This window comes from Parasteatoda tepidariorum, chromosome 9, assembly GCF_043381705.1.
Source record: "Parasteatoda tepidariorum isolate YZ-2023 chromosome 9, CAS_Ptep_4.0, whole genome shotgun sequence".
In the NCBI taxonomy this organism is placed as follows: Eukaryota; Metazoa; Arthropoda; class Arachnida; order Araneae; family Theridiidae; genus Parasteatoda; species Parasteatoda tepidariorum.
Window position 1 is genome coordinate 35,140,390 of NC_092212.1, and position 21,334 is coordinate 35,161,723.

At 29.3% G+C, this 21,334-nt stretch overlaps 1 protein-coding gene across 1 annotated transcript in view; it reads right to left on the bottom strand.

The window, feature by feature from the left end:
- LOC107445025 (glutamate receptor ionotropic, NMDA 2B) overlaps positions 1–21,334 on the bottom strand; it is a 236,863-nt gene that overhangs the window by 15,680 nt on the left and 199,849 nt on the right. Inside the window, exons 10-12 of the mRNA XM_043047036.2 lie at positions 17,574–17,760; positions 14,930–15,055; positions 12,691–12,714 (exon numbers count right to left, since the gene is read on the bottom strand). Coding sequence (XP_042902970.2) covers positions 12,691–12,714; positions 14,930–15,055; positions 17,574–17,760 — 337 coding nt within the window. The remainder of the gene's footprint in view (positions 1–12,690; positions 12,715–14,929; positions 15,056–17,573; positions 17,761–21,334) is intronic.

The window sequence follows — 21,334 nt, forward strand, 5'->3', positions numbered from 1 at the left end:
CAGTCACGCAATTAACAATTTTGCAATTAACATTAAGCTATTAACATCTTAGATATTAATTTTCAAAATTTTATAGTTCATTTTATAACGAAAATAAATTATTATTGCGTAATAACAAGATGCTTCACAAAGCAATTAGGTATATCAATGCAGGATGATCCTCTTTTTGTCCGTTCGATAACGGGGATCGACCAGCCTCGATACACTAGGTTGCTTTATAAAGGGTCGCATCACTCTAATAAAAAAAATTATAATTACAATTTTAGTTAAGCAAAAATAAAACTTTGTTACATCAAAAAAGCACTTAAACTCACTCTGCTTAAAATCATATTAAAAATATATATAGATAGAATTTATGCTTTAAAAAGTGCAGATTAAATATTTTTAGTTGATAATAACTTTAATCTTTCTTTACGATTATCGTAGTATGCTTTTAATGAAGAACAAAAAAACATTAATACAAATACTTTCAGTAGAAAGATAGGTACAAACTAAATACAGTATCTGAGAGATATTATTAAACATGCTGTTGAAATTCTTTGAAACATAATGCTTATAAATCAAAAAATGTCATGCTTTAGAAAATTAATTCTAACTTAATTTCATGCTTTCAAGCACCATAAGTAAAATTATATGCTATATCTACGCTAACAAGTGCAGTATTATAATAAAAGGCTCGAATTGAAGAGCTTAAAATATTTTATCAATTTTGTTTTATCGTTGTTTTGATAATAAGCGTCATTCTAATGATTTTTTATCTTTATCGACGAAATTGTAATTTTAACGACAAAATTAATCAAAGTAATTGTCGTATTTTTCTCAAAGTCTTAAAGAGTACAGAATAGAAAAAAAAATTAAAACTGTGGTTGTTTTTTTTTAAATATTGTTTTATATGATACTCATATTTTTCTTCATGTCCATTTAGGCTTTGCGTTCTTTTGGGAAAAAAATACAATTTTTTTAAAGTAAAAAACAAAAAGGGGTAGCACATGTTTTTAATTAGCATTTGTTTTGAGGGAGCATGATAGTTCTGTTTATCTTAATATAATAATTATAATATGAAATTGTTGTTTGGATCAGATGAGTAAGCACATTGCTTGTGTTGTATCTTATTTGTTAGTGGATATTTCTTTACTGTTACTTCCATACACTTACAATAACAGTGGAGAAGACTACAATGTTTTAGAAACAATATAATGAACCTATAATATAAATACATTTTTATTTAAATTTAAATTTAGTTTCAATCGTTTATTTGGCAAAAGCTTAACAAATGCTTAATAAGAAAATAAACAATTGAAAAATTCTGATACTAAACAAAGCAAATATAATGTGTTCTTCTGACTTAGATTATTGATGAATCGTTCTATTTATATCACTTTTTGAATATAAACAAAGGAAATGTGTTGGGAAAATATGATGGAAAAACATTTTACTTAGGTAATACCTTTACATCTACACTTTAAACTATATCTAATGTTTCTTTATTTCTCTTTATTCAGGGACAGAACTCTCAATGTATAGGTTACACTATGTTTTACAACGAAAAATGTTAGTTTTAACATGTCTTATCACGCTTTTAAATATTTGTGTCTCTTCATGAGACATTCATCAATAAATAAAAATTTTTTAAAAATTGTTGCAACTTCGTGTTTTGACACGAAAAGAAATGTGGTCTAAGTATATCCTATCATTCATAATCAATTTACGAAACATTCTGTAGTATAATAATAATAAAAAAAAATATCGGGTTCTGAGATGTGTTAATTTGTTTTGAAAAATGCGAATAAAATGTAAAAAAAAAATATATAATTAATTAAAGTCATGTATCTACAATACTTATTGTATCAAGAGCTTATCGTCAATTAATCTGACATTTTATATAAATGAATTATCTTTTCTTATTCTGTGCAGGGAAAATTTCAATCTTTATTAGTTTCAATTTAAAAGTGCTTATAAAATTAAAATAAAAACTGAAAAACATAACTATTTTAAATATTCGTTAAATTGGGAATGTATATATATACATTAAATCTTTTCTAAGCTATACCATGCAAAGAGTAGGAATGATGCAATAAAGCAAAGAAAAAACATGCTAATTAATAAATGTAGAAAAGAATAACGCAGTGCCTTATGAATACACAAATATACAGGGTTATTCATAATTCCCTCCAGGGTTTCGAAGCGTTATAGTAAAAAGACGAAGACGAATATGGCAAAAAAGAACATATGACATTATTCCGAAAGTATTCAAATTTTAGTTTAAGCAGTTGCCGGTAGATGGCAGTAACATGTACCACTGAAGTAAAGAAAAATGGCGTTTACAGGCGGAGAGAATTATGAATAACCCTGTATTTAAAATTGTAGTAATAAACAATTTGAATATTTTAGACAAAATATATAACACAGGTTTTAGTACATATTAATAAAATTTTAACATATATTTTAGACTAAAAATATGTGGATTTTGGAATAATCTGAAGACCAATTTCTACCCTGATTATTCAGGATAAGGATAATTATCATGCTGTCTTCATATAAGTTGTTCTAATTATCTACAAACTTCTTTAAAATTGGGCATATATGATAGATTTTATCATATCGTTCAAGTTTCTATTTATTATGGTAGTCACGATACAATAATTCTCTCAGCAGCAAAAAAAATCATAGAGGAACAAAGCCCCAATTTGTATTTTTTTGAAGAAAAAAAATTGCATCATCCTGATTTATCAGTTGGGAAACGGCTCATGAATGATATAATTAATATTCGTTTGAACTTTTTTTTTTGAAATATTTAAGTAATTTAAATATTACTAGCTTTAATTGAATTAAGAGAAAATATAGGAGTTAATTATTTTTTAAAATTAAAACATACATGGCTTAAAATAAATGCCAGACGCATTTTAGGGATATATATTTTTAAAATATTTAAATTTATTTCTTTTTCTGTCCAATTAGTCACACCGATTAAATAGGGAAAGAAAACGGAACACAAAACAATTTTATTAAAATGAATTTTAACTTATAAATTCAAAATTTCTAGTAATAACAGCAAGAAAAAATGTCAAATAATGCCCGACACTCTCCCATTAAACGCTATTTTTCCATAGTTTTTGCTCTACTCTTTTGTAATTTTTCGCAACACAGTTTATCTAATTTCCTTAATACTGTGTGTCTTCCTTCATTTAAAACTATATGATTTTATTGCAAATTTTGAATATTATGAATTGTTTTTCATTCAAGTAATAATACAAAAAAAAAGTAATTTCAAAAATTTGGTCAGTAGTATAAAATAAATAATAATTTATTTTTAATAAATTTTTTCTTGGAAAAATGATGGCACTTAGCATTATAAAATTTTAAAGTGTTGCTGGTAGTGCCATCTATTAGAACTATAACAGACTATTTAAAAACTTTTGCTAAAACCATATAGATGGCAGCACCAAATATCACTGTAGAAATCTTAAATAAAAGTTAATGAATTGTCAAATTTTTATACTAATTTAACTAATGCATGTGTACTATTTAATCTTATAAATAACAAAATAAAATTTTTAATGAAAGTTTAAAGATTAATATTTTTAAAAAAATGCATTCAAAAATATGAATTCCGAATATATTCTATAAAATCAAAAAGTTTAAATCAAATTTAAATTAACGCATAAAAATTAGAGAGAAAAAAATCAAATGTTAAGACAATATAGAAGATACTTTTTTTCATGAAAAAAATGAAAATGACTCTAAATTGTATTTTATATAATAATTAAATTTCTTTACAAAAGTAAAAACAAATATCTAATCATAATTTAATATTGTGTATTCTAAGATAACTGTTCACATAGCTGCAATAAACTAATGCAGGAGATGCCCCAATTCAAGAGCATGTTTCACTAACTAGGTTTATTTTAAAACTGAAAAATCATTTTAAACTGTCGGAAATTTTTATAAATCGAGCAAAAAAATTTAAGCTGCTATACAAGAATTTGTGAAAAATTTTAAGGCTTAGAATTCCTTCTAAATAATAGGAGATAATAAAGGCTAATTATTAAAACTTTAATGTTGGAAAATATCAAGATCTTAAAGAAAAATTGAGATAAGTATTTATGAATATTAATTTTTACCCTCGAATTATGAAAAATGAACATAAATTAGATAAAAAAACTACTTTATTAGATTTATAAAGCTGCAATATCAACAGCTTATATGTTTCTAAATTGCATTGAATCAAAATAACTGTAGAAATAGTCACTTTATAAACATTATTTAATAAACATGGACTACTAAAAGTTATCAAGGAATTTATTTAAAATGTTGTATTCAATTAATATTTCAAATATTTTTCAGCTATTACGAAATAACAAAAACTTAATCTTAAACGAAACTCTATTCAAAGAAAAGTGTTATAAGGAAATACGTTTTAGTAATCCTTGAAACTTTGACAATGCTAAAAGTCGAAGCAATTGCTTAGAAACAAGCATATATTTGAGGATAACTTCGGAATCAGTGACTCAAAGCGAAATTTTACATGAATTTATCAAATTATGGCAAAAACAATGATATCGAAAAGTTAGCGACACGAGCTCTAGATTAGGAGTTAATAGGCACCAAAGCAAATGCGATGTAACAATGGCATAAGATTTAACATGAGATATAACTATACCCTTGACAGCAGCCTTACATTGCAGATTTCTAAATTGAGCTCTCATGCTGTTAACGAGGTTGTTTATGAAGTTTTATAGTAATTCCCACTCTAATGAGATAGATTTTTGCCCTGAGGCTTTTGGGATAGAAGAGCTGCAAATGCTCCATCAAGAGCTTTGGCAGCATATTCTATAAAATTCAGGTCAAGAGATCTAGTTGGATACGCTGATTCCCTGAATATACACAGCGTAAAGCTATTCTTGTTTAACTTAAGTTATGCTTGAAGTTATTCTAACCATGTGTGGATGAATGCTGCTATTTACAATTATGAACTGAGGACCAAAAACACCTCTGAAAACAGCTTGAAGATCTCAGCTTTATACCCCAGATCCCAAAGAAGGCAGGATACATTCATAACATTTCAAATCACAGAAGAGCTCGGTTAATTGTATTTGCAGCATCATACTTGGAAGCAGGTACTGTTTTTTTTTTATAGATTTTCTTTACTGGTGAGTATCAACTAAGTTTAAACGATTATCCGACCACTTAGGGCTAGGGAACTAGAGCTATGGTACTCAGGTTCGCCCTCCAGCATTATAGGAAGATGCCCCTCTAAGTCGAGTTGTTATATCTGAGCCGGCGTGATGTTCGATGACTCTGCAGATCTGCACGTCTTTAATGTCATTGAGATGTAGGACTGATATCTTAGAGTCCAACGCGAGATTGTTCGGAGGCGCAGTCAGTCCTCAGCGCATTTTATGAGAAGAAAACAATCGACCACTTAGAGCCAGGCTGTATGAGAAATACCTTGAAAGCGAAGATCGAAGATTGTCAAATAATGGATTGGCCAGCAAATCTCCAGACCAAACCTCATACATCATGTTTGGTAGGTTCTTGACAGAATATTCTCAAACTTTCCAGGGTAAAAAGCGATCTGGATGAAAAGAACTCATTGTTACGATCTTTACGAAAAAAAGAAGAAAAAAAAAACGTTAAGAGTATTATAGTTCGTTACCAGACTTTTCCCACCATCAGGGAGATTCTCATCCCATAATAATGTTCAACAAGTATTATTTTACTATTGTATTTTTTGGACTTTCTTGCTCTGATGCCCATTAACTTATAATCTTGTGCTTTTAATATTTTGTTGCAATCAGTTTTGTTATTATTTGATGTATATTCATTGAAAACTTCGCTTGATTCTGTTTATTATATACCGAGTTATCCTCTAAAATGTGCTTGTCTTTAAAAACAGTTCCCTAGTATATTTTAAGGATTTTAGAGATAAATAAATTTTATTTTAAGAATTTGTGAAATTTGGAAAGATTTGGGGTATCATTTCGAATTATTTATATTCGGCAGTAATATATCTAAGAGAATGCATGCTCCACATCGACTAGTTAATATATTTGACATTTAATAAAAAAAGTAACAAAAATAATATTAGTATAGTTGTAATTGATGTATATACATAATAATTATACATAATAATAAATATTCACTGTCTTAAAAAGGAATTTAACGAATATTATGTTTGTTGAATTGTTTAAGAAAAATATGTTGACTTTGAAAATACCATATCTCCTTTATCTCAAAATTCAGCTAGCTCATTTATTTTTTTCCGCAATAAAAGAAAAAAAACTCTATAAATTAAAAAAGAAAGTGACACTGTTTATTATCGTAGTAAAATTAACTATATTAGCAAAGACTTCTGATAGTAAATTAGTTATATTTTTTACAGAATTAAAATAAAACTACAATAGATAACGTTACAAATTAGCTCTCGAACAATTAGCTCTTTCTTTAATCTATACAAATGGAAAAATGCCACTTTCAACAGTATTTCAATATTATTCAATTAACTGCAATATTACTTTTCAAAATAACAGTTGAGCATAAGAAACTACGCTAAATATAACAGGATAATCACAATGCAATAAAGTTGCAAAAACATTTTTTGCGCTTAAGTATATTCCATGCATTTATTTCACTTTATACTTACTTTCAAAACGTAAGACATTATAATACATCCTTTACCGTGTAATAATTAGAAGTCATTCTAACTAAGTCAATAGTCTAAAAAATGCATGCGACCAGAAGTCTTTAATTCCAAATAATACAGCCACAAAACTAGCAATATACTTCAGCTGGGAATTAATTAACCCCGAAGCTCACCCTTGAAGGACGCGCCACTTAGTTAATGAACTCATTTATTACAAACGGATACAACCAAATTAGTAAAGTCTATCAAACTGATTAGCTATGCTTTCATGCTTTCTCGAATTAAAGACAAGGCATTTAATTTTGGCGTTTGCAGCGCTTTTCTAATTGTAAATTATGCTTCACGAACATGCACACAACGCAAGAGAAACCATGCAAACCTTGTTTAAGGGCAGCAAAGTAATTTACTAAATATGAGAGCGGAAATTTTAGTAAATGGTGTGTTACATTCCTATTTCGAATTGCTTCTATCATCGAGAAGTGTATCTATTTCTTTGAAACTTAGAAAAGGAAATATCAAGTAATGGTTCCTTTTTTTTTAATTGTAATATACTAAGTATGAGTTACTAATACTAAATATGCTAGTTGAAAGTTTAGTAAATGGTATGTTGCACTGATGGGAATTGCATCTATTATCAAGAAATGTATCGATTTCTTTGAAATTTTAAAATGGAAAAATCAAGGGTTCCTTTTTTAAAAAAAAAAACATAAAAATAAATTAAATATAATTCAGTAATAAAACTGTTTATCATTGAATTATATTTTAATCTTTTATTTTTATCCCTTTGGGAACATTTGACGAGTGAGATTCGTCATGCATTTATTACCAATAAATAAAAAGTGGTGACTAAAATATTTTACTTTCAGTCTATTTCAGAAAGAAATAATGCTTTGATAAATACACAATGCTTTGATAACAACTTTGATACTACCACATCTTATAAATGACAAAGCATTTAGTGAGGGTGTCAGGTTATATTTGGTAGCTATTTAACAAAAATACTTTTTTAATCAAAAACTTACTTTCAAGTTTTAAATTTTTTTGTTTCCTCATAGCTAAGAATTTAAATAAACATGATCCAAAGGGTTAATATATATACTTTCTACCAATAAGTATTTGGACACCTATTCAAATGACTATATCTGTTGTCCTGAGATACGTCACTCCCTCCTGGTATGGATTGGACCCTTGGTTCCCATTCATGGTAAGCCTCATTCATGGTCCCCATTCGTGGTAAGCGATGCCTACTGCACTGTTTTGAATGACTATGTGCTGTTGTGGCAGTTTTATGGGGTGGACCCTTGTTGCTTCCAGGACGCAATGCCAGCTGCCATGCTCCGAGGGTCACCAAGGCTTGGTATGGGGCCAATGGGGTTAATAGAATGGACTGAATTGCCCAGAACCCAGACTTGAACCCTATCGAGAACTTCTGGGACAAGTTGGATCGCCGAATTAAGAGGTGTAATACCCATCCAAAATCTGTGAAAGAACTTATATGTCTTCTCCAAGCCGTGTGGAAGAAAATACCAGTAGCTGTCACACAAGGACTTGTGAAAAGTGTGCCTCGGAGGGTTCACGCTGCAATTGCCTCTAGCGAAGGCTCTACCAACTATTGATTATGATTAAAGTTTGTTTTTCTTTTCAATCACACGTGTACAAATACTTATTGGTAGATAGTGTGTAAGTGTTGAGACCTGACTTAGATTTGTTATTGAAAACAAGTGTGTTTCAAGAGTGTGGTGCTTTGTGAGCTTGTGTGTACTCCAAAGCTTTTTTTCAACATATTTAGAATGATAGTAAATTCTATGTAGTATTGTTTTATTATTGATTTAATAAATTTGACATAGACTGATTTTATTCTCCATTATATACTATTAACTTAAATATGTCGATTAAAGAAGGGGAGTACAAACTGTATTTTTTATTTTACTGCTACTTTAAATGTTGTTAGATGTTGCTATCCAGGTTGACATTTATGTATGTGAGTACCAAAATCTTAAAGTCCCCTTGCGTACAGTGCGCTAAATGCTTTTTTAGCCGAGCTATTTCTTACTACTTTTTGACAGAGATGAAAAATTTTTGAACACAATTATAAAAGTCGTTCATCCAAAAATAACTCTATGCAAAATGGAATTTTTTGTAAATATTTATTTTTTTTATTAATTTATTTAATGATGGTTTAAAAAAAATTGGAATTGTAAGGTACACAATGTTTACCTCATTTTAAAGAAAATGGATTTACAAGGCAAAATGCAAAGTTTGAGAAACATCGGTCAAATAGTTCCTGAGAAATAAAATTTTAAATATCTGAAATTTTTGAAATTTCTCTTAAACTATTTTCCCGATTTTGCTCAAATTTTGTAATTTGCCATGCAAAATTACATTCTTTGAAAATGGTGCAAAAAAAATAATGCATACCTTAATGTTCAAAATTTTTATAAAATAAAATAATACATATTTTTTTTTGTCTTGATTTATCTTAGGATAAACGAATTTTATGATCGTGTGCAAAAAGTTTACAGTTTGTTTAAAAAGTTCTCGAGATATAGCGAAATACACGAAACGTAAAATTAACAATAAGGGGTTCAAACTTTGGAGCGCTCTCCTGGCCAAACTCATGCCATATTTCCCAGGTTGCGGTAACCACCTTAATTTTGGGGGACAGAAATCCGAACCAATCGAAAAAAAGTATGTTTATTCATCGAAAGTATGTTTCTGTAGAGCCGCGATGGCTCAGGGGATAGAGTGTTCGCCTTCCAATGAGGCAAACCGGGTTCGAATCTCAGTCGATACGAATACCGCAACTGGCTTCCACCGACCACAGTGCTGAATTGAAGTTTCCACAGTGGTAGATGGATCATGGGTTAGAGTCCCCTTGCCGTCAGGCTAACCGTGGGATGTTCTCGTGGTCTTCCTCTCCATGTAACGCAAATGCGGGTTTGCTCCATCAAAAAAGTCCTCCACGAAGGCAAGTTTCTCCCAACACTTGATCCAGGAGCTCCCTTGTCTTCTGGATTGGGTTCAAAATTACAAGGATGTGGAGTTCATTAGTAGTCGTAAACCCATAAAATTGGGCCGACTGTTGTACGACGGTTATAAAATAAAATAAAAAAGTGCGTTTTTGTGACTGATTTAGTAACCTGAAATATCGTCTGCGCAAATTAATTAGCACATTTGAGGTCTCCCCTTCAAACCATTAAGATTGAGTCTAGAATGATCCGATTATTAGATCAAAAATTACTTAAGGTTGTCCGTATTTTCTTTCTCTTCATTACACTGAACAAGTATCAGTAAAAATTTTATAACTTTGCATCAGCGAAAAACAAGATCTTCAGATGTTATGGTCTAGCTCAATCATACTGTGGGAATAGACTGCCGTGCTCATTATAATGGTAATGATTTGCGATAAATTATACAACTAGTGATTTTAGTATTCAAGAAATTATGTCACTTAGATTTATTATCAGTAATACTCATTCTTTAACAATTATAAAATTCTTAAATTTTATATCAATGTTGTTTTTATTTTTACTACTTAATTATAAATATCAAATGTAAACTTATAGAAGATAATAACGCTATAAATTAATTTGCAAAAGAAAAAAAATAAATAGGAAAATAAGAGTTCTGTCCATGTTAATATAAAAAACAAAGGTTTAGTTTAATTTATTTATTTTGTTGAAGTGTGTACTTAAATACTTATTGTACACTCTACATTCTAATCTTAATTGCTTTCCTAAATTTAATTACTTTTAATTAAATGTAGCTTTTTGTCTGAAAGAATATGCTAATTTTTTCAATGCTTTTGAATTACAGAGCAAATTAAGTAATTTACGAAAAATAATTCAAGTGCATTTCCTCCAAACCATAAAGATAGCTAAAAAACTATTCTTATTTACTTATTTTAAAACATATTCAGATGTAATGCTCATCCTTAGCAAAATTAATTTTTTAGATATATTGTTTTAATTTAAATGAATATTTTTAAGCAGTTTTTTTTAAATATATATTCTATATTTTATCGAATAAAAAATGATGAAAGCAGCTTCGATAAAAATACAATAATGAGTTTTCTAAATTCCTATTTAGTTTTTAATTAAATATACTAAGTTTATAATTGGAAAGAATAAAGTTACATAAAACAATTAATAACCTTATAAAGTATATTACTTTTTTCTTAAAAAAATTAATGAATTATTTCTAATCCTGCCAGTTTTATCTCTTTTGAATAAAGTTCTTTATATTTATAAAAAGTAAATCTAAATGTTAAGATTTGTATCTGGCAACATCGAATTTCTCAATTTTAGATAGATAGACAGAAAGAGAGAGAGGGACATAAAACTTTCAGTTAAACTTTCTGATAAATAAAATAATAATGTTCAAAAAAGTCTTTAAGCAAAAAAGTGAGTAAAATTTAAAAAAAACACTAAAAATTGTAAGAAATTTTCAACAAATTGGAGTTTGAACATCCTGAAGGACAAAAACATTCTCATGATATGTTCATAAGAGAATGGTCCTTTTAGCTTGTCAAATTTTCATACTTGAATTTCCGCGGGCTGCGCAACAGCCGTCATGGTATTTTTTACTAAAATAATGATTCTCGAACTAAGTATCTAACGCTATTTTTTTTTTATTTCCTTGCAATCTCTGTGTATAAAAACTTCTGTGTATGAAAACTTCTGTGTATATAAACTTCTGTGTATATAAACTTCTGTGTACTCTCTCTCTCTGTGTATAAAAACTTCATGCATTTTATTTTATTATATAACCGTCTTTGAACAGCCGACCCAATTTTTTCTGCTTACGACTACCAATGTTCAACGCCGTAGCCCTGTAATTTTGAACTCAATCCAGAAGACAAGAGAACTCCTAGATCAAATATTGGGAGAAATTGTCCCTCAGGAGGACTTAAAAATGCTGTCAGGAGTGGGATGTGTCCTTATACATCGCCGCATTTATAAGTTAAGTCTCATAGGTTCAGCGTATCGAAACGAAATATAAAGTAAATTTGAATTCCTCAAAACATCGGCTGAGCCGCTTAAGCTTTTTTGTTTTTACGACGATATTTTAGGGTATTTTTCTCTTAGTTGCAGCTTTACTATTTAAAGCGAATTTATTTAGTTGCTGAACTTCTTTTTCAGAACAACAGCCCCTTTCAGGCCTTGGCTGCCTCAACAGCTGACAAACGCCAGCGCCTCCTATCCATGGCAGCTCCCCTCCAATTTCTAATCTTTAGGATATTCAAATCATTTTCGATGTCGTTGAGCCATCTAGTAGGGGGTCTGCCTCTGGGACGTGACCCCTCGGGGCTCTGAAAGGTGACTATTCTCATGGCGCTATTTTCAGGACTTCTCCATAGATGGCCCAGCCATCTCAGCCTATTACTGCGAATTATTTGTGAAATTTGGGGCTGCTAGTAGAACTAAGCAAGTTTTTGCACTAAAACAAGTAAAAGTAGAATTAAAAGTTAATAGCTTACCGCATGAGTTTTTAGCAAAAATATATATATTTTTTAAATCTTAACTATTTTTTANTATTACTGCGAATTATTTGTGAAATTTGGAGCTGCTAGTAGAACTAAACAAGTTTCTGCACTAAAACAAGTAAAAGTAGAATTAAAAGTTAATAGCTTACCGCATGAGTTTTTAGCAAAAATATATATATTTTTTAAATCTTAACTATTTTTTAGTCATAAATTTATTAAATCTGTCCCTCTATGATTCAAAACATCCTGATTTCCTGCTTCTGTGGTGCAATGAATATTAATCGTTTTAGTACCTACCCCATTTATCGAATTTTCAACGCTATACATTAAATGATTTTATGTTGAATAATTTACTGTAGTTTACATGTTTTAGTAAAATGTAAACTATATTGTTTGTGGCGGAATGAATGAACCATTGGATGTGTGTTTTCTTTAATGTGAAAAACATTTTATAAAATTGCCCTTAAACAAGAAAGCATAGTCAAAGCACTATAATTTTGCCGAGCTGCCTTAAAAAAAAAGCTGATTTTTCGTCAGAATCAACGATTAATGCAGAACTTACGTTTTCTCTTGTCAAAAGGATCATCTGTGAATAAAACAAGTCTTTATTTTTTAATTAGTTGTGGTAAATTTTAAATATTTATTTTTACAAAGAAATTCAAAACTGAAATACATTTTAATGAATCCTAAACCATGAAATACACATAAACATTCTTAAAAAAATATTTAGGTTTAGTTAAACTCATGCAGTATACTTAATACTTATTAAATTTAAAAACAAATGAATAAATATACTGAAAAAAAAACAAGTTTCAAAATTTTTTTTTGCATTTTTTTTCTTTATAAACGATCTTCACACATTATCATACAACAATTACTAAATTTGTTAGTCAATCTTAATGTTCAGTTGGTTACAAAATATATTGTTACATTGTAATATAACAAAATAAAAAGACATTAGGATTAAATATAAAAATTAGAAATTGAAAAAAAAAATGGATTTGAAAAATAAGTAAAAATCAAAACATTCGCAATAATATTGAGCAAGAATATTGTCTAGACATGTTTAAAATTATTATTTTTTTTAACGAAAATAAATTGTGTTTTATTGGATGTAAAGTACACGGAACCATTGCAATACATTTTCAGATTCCTTTGTCAAAATTGTATTAAAAATAATTGGTAGACACATCGTTTAATTACTTATCAGTGTCTGCAAACTGAAGCTCACGAATTACTTTCAATATTTTCAAGATACGCATGTGGCTTGTTCTAAGTGTGTGTGGGTGAGGGTTTGGAGAATGTACAGACCACTGACTATGGCTGAAAGTCCCTTATATATCTAGACAGAGTAAAAAAGACATTTTATTCTAGCATTTTTTCGAGAAAAATAAAATATCTGTATCTTTTATAATTTCTGCATATGTATATAAAACTGCTTTTTTTTGCTAAGATAAAGTAGATATTGTTGAATAGTCAAGAAAAAGAATAAGTTAACTCCTCCCGAAAACTGTCTTAAACTGCATTGGTTTTACTACAAGCTTTTCCTTTTTTCCGTCTCGCTTTCAGTCCTGGTTGCCAATTACTTAGCTTTTTTCAAATTTTTATAGAGTGGTAGACACTTAAAACTATCACGCGCCAGAATTTTTCGTAGTTGGATTTGTTATGCAACAAATATTTTAATAACCTCGCCAGGAATGCGTAGTAACAAATTAGGTTTTGTATAAACTTATGAATAATTTATATGTAGTGGTGTGGAAAATAACTTTAAATCAAATTTACAAGGCAGAGAATACTGCATTAAAACATACGCTGATGGAAGAAAACTACTGATGGAAGCTACTAAACTACTGATGGACGAAATTTTATCAAATTGCGTTGAAAGTTTTCAGCCCTGATCAGTGAGTCCTGATCCACCTATATGGTACCCATCATAAAGTGATTATCAAAAAAGTTGAGGTGCTTAAAAATAGAAATATATATATATATATATATATATATATATATAATTTTTTCTTAATTTTGACGAAATTCGTTTCCTCATAGAAGTGACGATAGTTATTTCATCATTTTGACTAAATGCTTGCTTGAAGCATAATATCAGGAAACGGTTTCGTCAACGGTCGAAAAAGTTTCACGAAATTGGAGCATCTACTTTTACAGCGAGTATTTTTAACTGTCAAACCAAATTTGAAGCTTTTAACACAATGCATCGCATTTTTTTTAAATGAGTGTAATTAGATTTTTATTATTAATAAGTATAAAATTATTTTTTCTTCTTGTAACGTAATGGAAAGTTAAGTCTCTTTAAAAAGCAAAATTTTTAAATGAATGGATAATCATAAGAATAACATTTTTTTAAGGTTACATGTATACGTAATCTTGGCTGAAGTAACTTTTTATTTATTTATTTCTTATTTCGTGAAAGGTTTTAATGGAAGGGGAAAAACCGACAAAATGCCAATTTTGATTAGGAAACTGAAAGTATATCTAATCATGGTGATTTCAAAATATACTGAAATGTAGCTTTATTACGTCACATATGTAAGATTATAAGATTTTTTAGTTTTTCTGAAATATAGACTATAGCACTGGTTATAGACTTTTCTATCATGAAACGTCTAACTTTGCTTATTTCATCATATTCATATCTGAACCATAATATGTCTTTGTAAAATACTGAATAACGCTTTTTTTTTAATAAAATAAAGCTTTATGTAATGTTTATGAAAATTTATAAATGTTTAAAACAGTACTCATAATTGAATCACAATAAATTAAATAATAAAGAAACAACTCACCTCTCGGTGGCAGCATTTTCATATCATATCCGTAAGGGCTCAACCACTCAAACAAAAATATCATCAAAGCTGCACCCTGTATACTTATTAATATTATCATAAGCCATGATATTGTATCAAAAGGTTCTGTTAAAAAATTAATAAATGTTATTCACAACAACAGAATAATTTATATAAATAGATTAATGCTGTATATAGGCTTACAATTTATCTATATTTTCATAAGAAAAACTACACTGTTTGAAATTCCATTCTGAAATTACGGTAAAAAGACCAGTAGGGGTCTGTTCATCCGATTAACCATAAAGTTTCTGGTTATTGGAATTTTTTTTCACCTTTATGGTTTCGAAACCGTTTACAACTGATACAGTAAAAAAACTGTGAAAGAAAAATTTTTCGGTTTTTTAACCATTTACAACTAATATAATTTGTAAACCACAGAAATGAAACTTAAACTGACATTAGAGCTCTGTGGGTGCTCTACTATTCATGCGCGAATGATTATTTCGTATTCAACCCGTCCAAAGTTTCCGATTGAAGAGTGCATGATAATGGAAATTACTCATGTATTGAAGGAATGAAAGAAATATTGTAGTATCAATTCTGGGATTCGAACCCCTGTTTAACCAGTCATAAGAATGACCGATTAGCCATCTCAGCTACAATATGTGTACTGCAAGGAACACAATGGTTTAATAAGGTGAATAGAATTCTGGTTGTTTAACCATATCAGGAAAAAACAATCATTAAATGTTTTTTCTCACATTTAAGAGTTTGAATATTATAATTTTTTATGGTTATTTGACTGTTTTGGTTTAAAATGGTAAAATAACAATCAAATAAATTGTGATTTAACCGTTTATGTAGAGAAATTTCTAACATTGTATCGTAACAACAAGCTTAGTAAAATAAATAATAAATGTTATACACAATGGGACATGTTGAATATATGACGCAAGCATTGGACTTATAACTTATCAATAACGCAATATGCTGTAAGTTAACGCAAAAAGATTTTGTTAAATGAATAACACGTGTTAAACACATCGAAAAGTGTTAATATAGGAAGGAAATTGCGAGCTTATAATTTATCAATATTTTATTAGACTAAAATTATTGTGTCAAAAAGCTTAATTAAATTAAAAGTAAATGTTATACGCTAAGGGATATGTCGAATGTAGAGCGCAAGTCATAGACTTAAAAATTGTTAATATTGTGACATGCCAATACATAATGTTAAAAGACTTTACTGAATAAATAATTGCTCTAAATTCTTTGAGGCCATGGATCGCCTCCAAGCTAATCCTTTTGAATCCACTTTTTCTTTTGCTGAGAGGTCACGTGCGCGTACTTAGAGCCTACAGTATTCTCCGGATGCCCCTGACGGGGACGGGACGGGGTTAAGCTTTGATACTCAACGAAAAAAATATATGACACAAGAAAGGACAAAAAAATCTGTCTTTTTGCATTAAACTGTAGAAATGGGTCTAAACCAACGTATCTGATATCAGAGTATTTAGTATTAAGTATTAAGTATTTAGTGCAAAACATATGTTTTGCACTAAATACTTAAAAATACCTTAAGAGTACAATGAGCCATATAAAGAACCACCTTGAATATCTTTTAATCTAATGAACATATCGTCACGTTCAAGGAATGGTTCGAGGGGGTGACCTCAAAAACGGTAATTAATAAGTGCTTGCGATATTTTAAGTTCGGAAATCAGACCAAAAAAGGCAATTTTTCTGAGTAAACATGCATTTTTTTCAACGGATTCCTGACCTCCAAAATATAGGAGGTAGCCGCAAACTAAGAAATATGATCCCCATAACTTGCTCAGGAGTGCGATCCAAAGCTTGGACCCTTTAATGTTAATTTTACTTTTTGTGTATTTCGTGATATCTCAAGAACTTTTAAAGCTAATTGAAAAATGTTTACCCACAACTATAAATTTTATTTGACCAAATATAATTCCATGCAAAAAAGAGTTTTAATAAACATTCATTATTTTTTAATTATTTAATAAATGTCGATATCATTTTGAATAGTAAGGTATAAAAAATTTTACATAATTTTAAAGTACGTAATTTTACATTGCAAGAGCCAAATTTTTAGGGAAATTCGTTGAATAGTTCCTGAGAAATCAAATATTAATTATACGACCTTTTCAAAATTCAAATTTTCAGGAAATATTCAATCGATTTCTCTCGAATTTTGTAATAATCAATTTTATAACAATAAGAAAGAAACAATAATTTTGAATAGGTCAATTTTACTCGAATTTCGATATAAAAAATATCCAAATAAATGTCTGGTTCGAGATTCATCTCTATTACAACATTAATCAATCTATATAAGACCAAGTAAAAAAAAATTAGTATTTAGATTCTGACCGTCAGAATTTCCATAAATGTATTAGTTTTTAAAAAATCTAGTTTATTTGTCAACAAAATAATTATTAAATTAAATATTATATCCATAAAGTAGCAAAAATAATTATTCTGCTCTTATAAAAATATTAAAAATTGTTCTTTGTTAAAAAAGAAACTGCATTCAAACTTACGAAAAGAAGAAATAAATTTAAAAAATGGTGACTTTTTCAGAAATCAATGGACTAAAAATATTCAGTTCCATCATACATACCTAAAAAAGCTTTTGGCGATATTATCCCAGTCCTTTTGGCGACAACTATGGCTATGCCCGTTTCTAAAAATGGAACCGTAAAGTCCACTGCCATCTGACGTTCCGAGTTGATTTTGATTGATGTTACAACGATTTCTGCTTTCTGATTTAAGAGTTCTGCTATCAGCCCGTTCCAAGTCCCGTTTTGCTGAAGAATAAAATAAGAAAATTCTTTCCTTTTTTACCATATCTGTGTTCATCAGTGACAGAAAATATTCTTGAGGACATAAACTACAGAAGCTTTGACACGATTTATAAACTTGATTTAAAAAGTGGGGACATGATTTAGGAAGTAGATATTGATAGATTTCTGAGACTGATAGGATTTTGATAAAATATGAAATTATTTCTTTTTCTCCTTTACACCATAGCAAAAATCGTATTTTTATAACTCGTAATTATTGCGATAATATAGTACAATTACAGTGAGACTTAAAATGTACAGTTTTATGTTTAATTAATTTTTTTCAATTTTTGCAAGTTTATCATGGAACTCAAACAGAACTGTATATAAGTAGCGAGAAAATTATATTACGAGCGTTCTTTAATTTTTTGTAGAAATTTCTTCTCAGTACACAAGTATATTATTAAATAACACAAGGGAAAAATGAAATTTATATTTCGACTGGAAAAAAAAACTGGAAGTTCGCCCCTAGTTGCCCCAAACCATCACCTCCTACATCAAAATGCCTCCACACGGTTTTATAAGTAGTCCTCACAGACTATTTAAAAAGTGAACCAGTTGTGCGCATGAACCCAAAACCTTTTATAAAAGTAATTGAGAGAAATTCATCATATATATTTGAGAATTGAATCTGTAGTGGTTGACAAGTGACTAAGGCAAACCAATAATATTCATAAATAAAACAAATTTTTAGTCATATATTTGCTACCACTTTCTTACTTTGTCTAGATTTTGTATTAGGTGACTCGTTCGGAAAGTGAATATCCTTCTCAGTGGTCTGATTGGACTACCTATAAAAAACCGTGTGGAGGCTTTCAGTTATAAGAGGCGTTGCCCCAAACACGCTACTTCTTTTTGCTCAACAACGATCGGCCCTATTGCCAGTTACCACGATTGTCTGTCTCAAGTAGCTTATTAGATATCGATTTATTCTATACCAGAACTTTCTATCTATTACCCTGGCCTAATTATTAGACGAACTAATAAGATTCTATGTAAAATCTTAATTATCAGGGGTTACTTATACAGCTTTATTGTTTTTACGCGGCAGAAACGATTTTGCACTTGTTTACGTTCGTGTATCATTGACATTGCAATGCAATACGTTAAAAATAAATACAAATAGGAAGTATATAGAAAATTTCCTGAATAAAAACCTATTACATGTATGTTTAAATATAAAAGTATAGGACATAAACTCGCGCAAAACATGCAATTATTAAAACACTACAGTGCGTCGAATAATTTGGTCTAGTTATTATAATATACTAATAGAATATCTGATATAATAAATATCCTATATTTATATAATATATCGTTTAATTTTTTTATTTTTATTTCCAATGAGCTGCACAATCGATCTTGCCGATGAGCAGACCCAGTGCGTTCTCCAGAGGTGGTATCTACTCTTTCAGGACCACCACAATGGGTGAGATACCGTTGGTCATGTTAATTTGGACGTCTAGTTTCTGCCACACTAGATGGCAGCACCGAGACTCTATTTGGATGCTAAAGTGCACTAGGAATTTAATTTTGCCGGAAATGCCAAGAGCCAATAAGGCACTCCAGGGATCTTTTACATGCCGCATAATCATACGACATGGCCGCTGAGGATTTTCTGCATCCCGAAAATCTGGTGTCTGGGCCGGGTATCGAACCCGCAGACTTGGGCTCAGAAGGCCGACGACAAACCAACTGCGCCACCCGGCCACTCGGTTAATCTATTCAATCGTTGAATTTATATTATATATTGATAATTAAGATTTCACATAGAATCTTATAGTGTGTCTAATAATGTCCAGAAAATGTATACCATGCACACTATATATCAACCACTTTTCAACAAAATCTGTAATTCTGAGTGTGAATTACTTTAACTATAATCATTTTATAAAAAGTGCTGCCGCAACTCTCAGTCTGCTAAATTAAATTGCAAAACTAAATTTTTTTAAAGAAAATATTTATTGCTCGTAATAAAAGAAAATTGAATAAAATATTTAAAAAATATGTTCCAGCATATTTTAAGCCGATATAAATCACGCTCTGTCTCAAACATTTTGAGAAATTAATGGCGCGTGGAAAGCTACTAATAAGAATATACAGGCATTTACAGATAAAAAAAATTGCACCTGAATCTTAAACAGGATTGAATCAAATTCCTGGATCGAAATTGTGATTTGATGGACATATTTTCTGAAAAGTTTTACTTCATAACAAGCTGGGCAGATATTTCCAAACACTAAAGCGTAAAGATAAAATGGCGAAATACAAAGAAATAAAATGAATTCAGCTTTTAAAATAAATAAATGGAGACGAAATTTTTGAAGAAAAATTGTCTAAAAAGTGACATTTTTAAGCCGAACAAAAATATGAAAGAGCCCAGAAATGAAATTTTCCGAATTCTACTTCTTCTATAGATGATAAAACCATTGCCTTAGAAAAAACTATTTTCTTAAATGTTTAAGTTCGTTAAGATTAAGTTCGTTCGTTAAGAAGTCAAAGTGGCTTGTAATTAGAGAAACATATATGTATATTTATGCAAAAATGCATTTCCCGTTTACTTACTCAACTTGAAATAATACTTAAGTGTAATTCATCATATTTTAATTGCAAAACTTTAAACATTTTTGTTAGGTTTTAACTATAAAGTAAAACTGAAACAGAACACATTGTATATAAATGTTAACAGAGGATATTTCAATAAAGTATGCATTTTATTAAGAAAAACACAAATGTTAGAGAAAAGAAGTTTCTCTCCTCATGATGTTTATTTGTAAAATGAATATATTGTTATAGCAATCGCAATTTTCTTAAGATAAAAATGAATATATGAACAAAAGAAAGGAGTTAGCTGCTAAAATTTGCAGTTGTAAAAATATGAAAATTTAAACGTGTCCAACTTTAATAGTTGGACAAATCAAACAAAATAAATAATAAATTCTGTTGAAAATCAAAGTGCAAAATTAAATTTAATTGCATTCGTTAAAAAAAGGAGCTTAAAATAACTTTAACTGTAAATATTTTTTTTTTGCAATAAACGGGCAACTTCAATTTAATACTTATTGTAAATTGCTTCAAAATACTTATAATAAAGCGGCTTAAGAGATTTTATAAGAACTCTATTTGTAATTAAAATGTATAATTATGGAAGGAAAAACATTCAGGAGTCCGTTTGCTCATGCATCTAACCTTTAAGTCGCTGTTTTTGTTTTCTGTCATTTCTCCAAGATATCTTATGTTTCTAATTGGATAGTACTTGACTATGAAAAAACTGTCACATCTTACCATAAAAATCTGAAACTAGCTCATAATCCTTTCTGAACTGTACAACATTTATTAACAATGTGAAAGGATTTTATTTCTTAGAAGTAAATCTCAGTAAATCATATATATATATATGTATATATATAAATACAAGAAAACACGAAGAAAGTTAAGAAAAACAATAAGTGGCTAAAATTATTTGCGAAACAGGCAATTTATGTTTCTCTTTTCTATTTTATATTTTTTCTTAAATAAACATCTATATGGGGCCTCT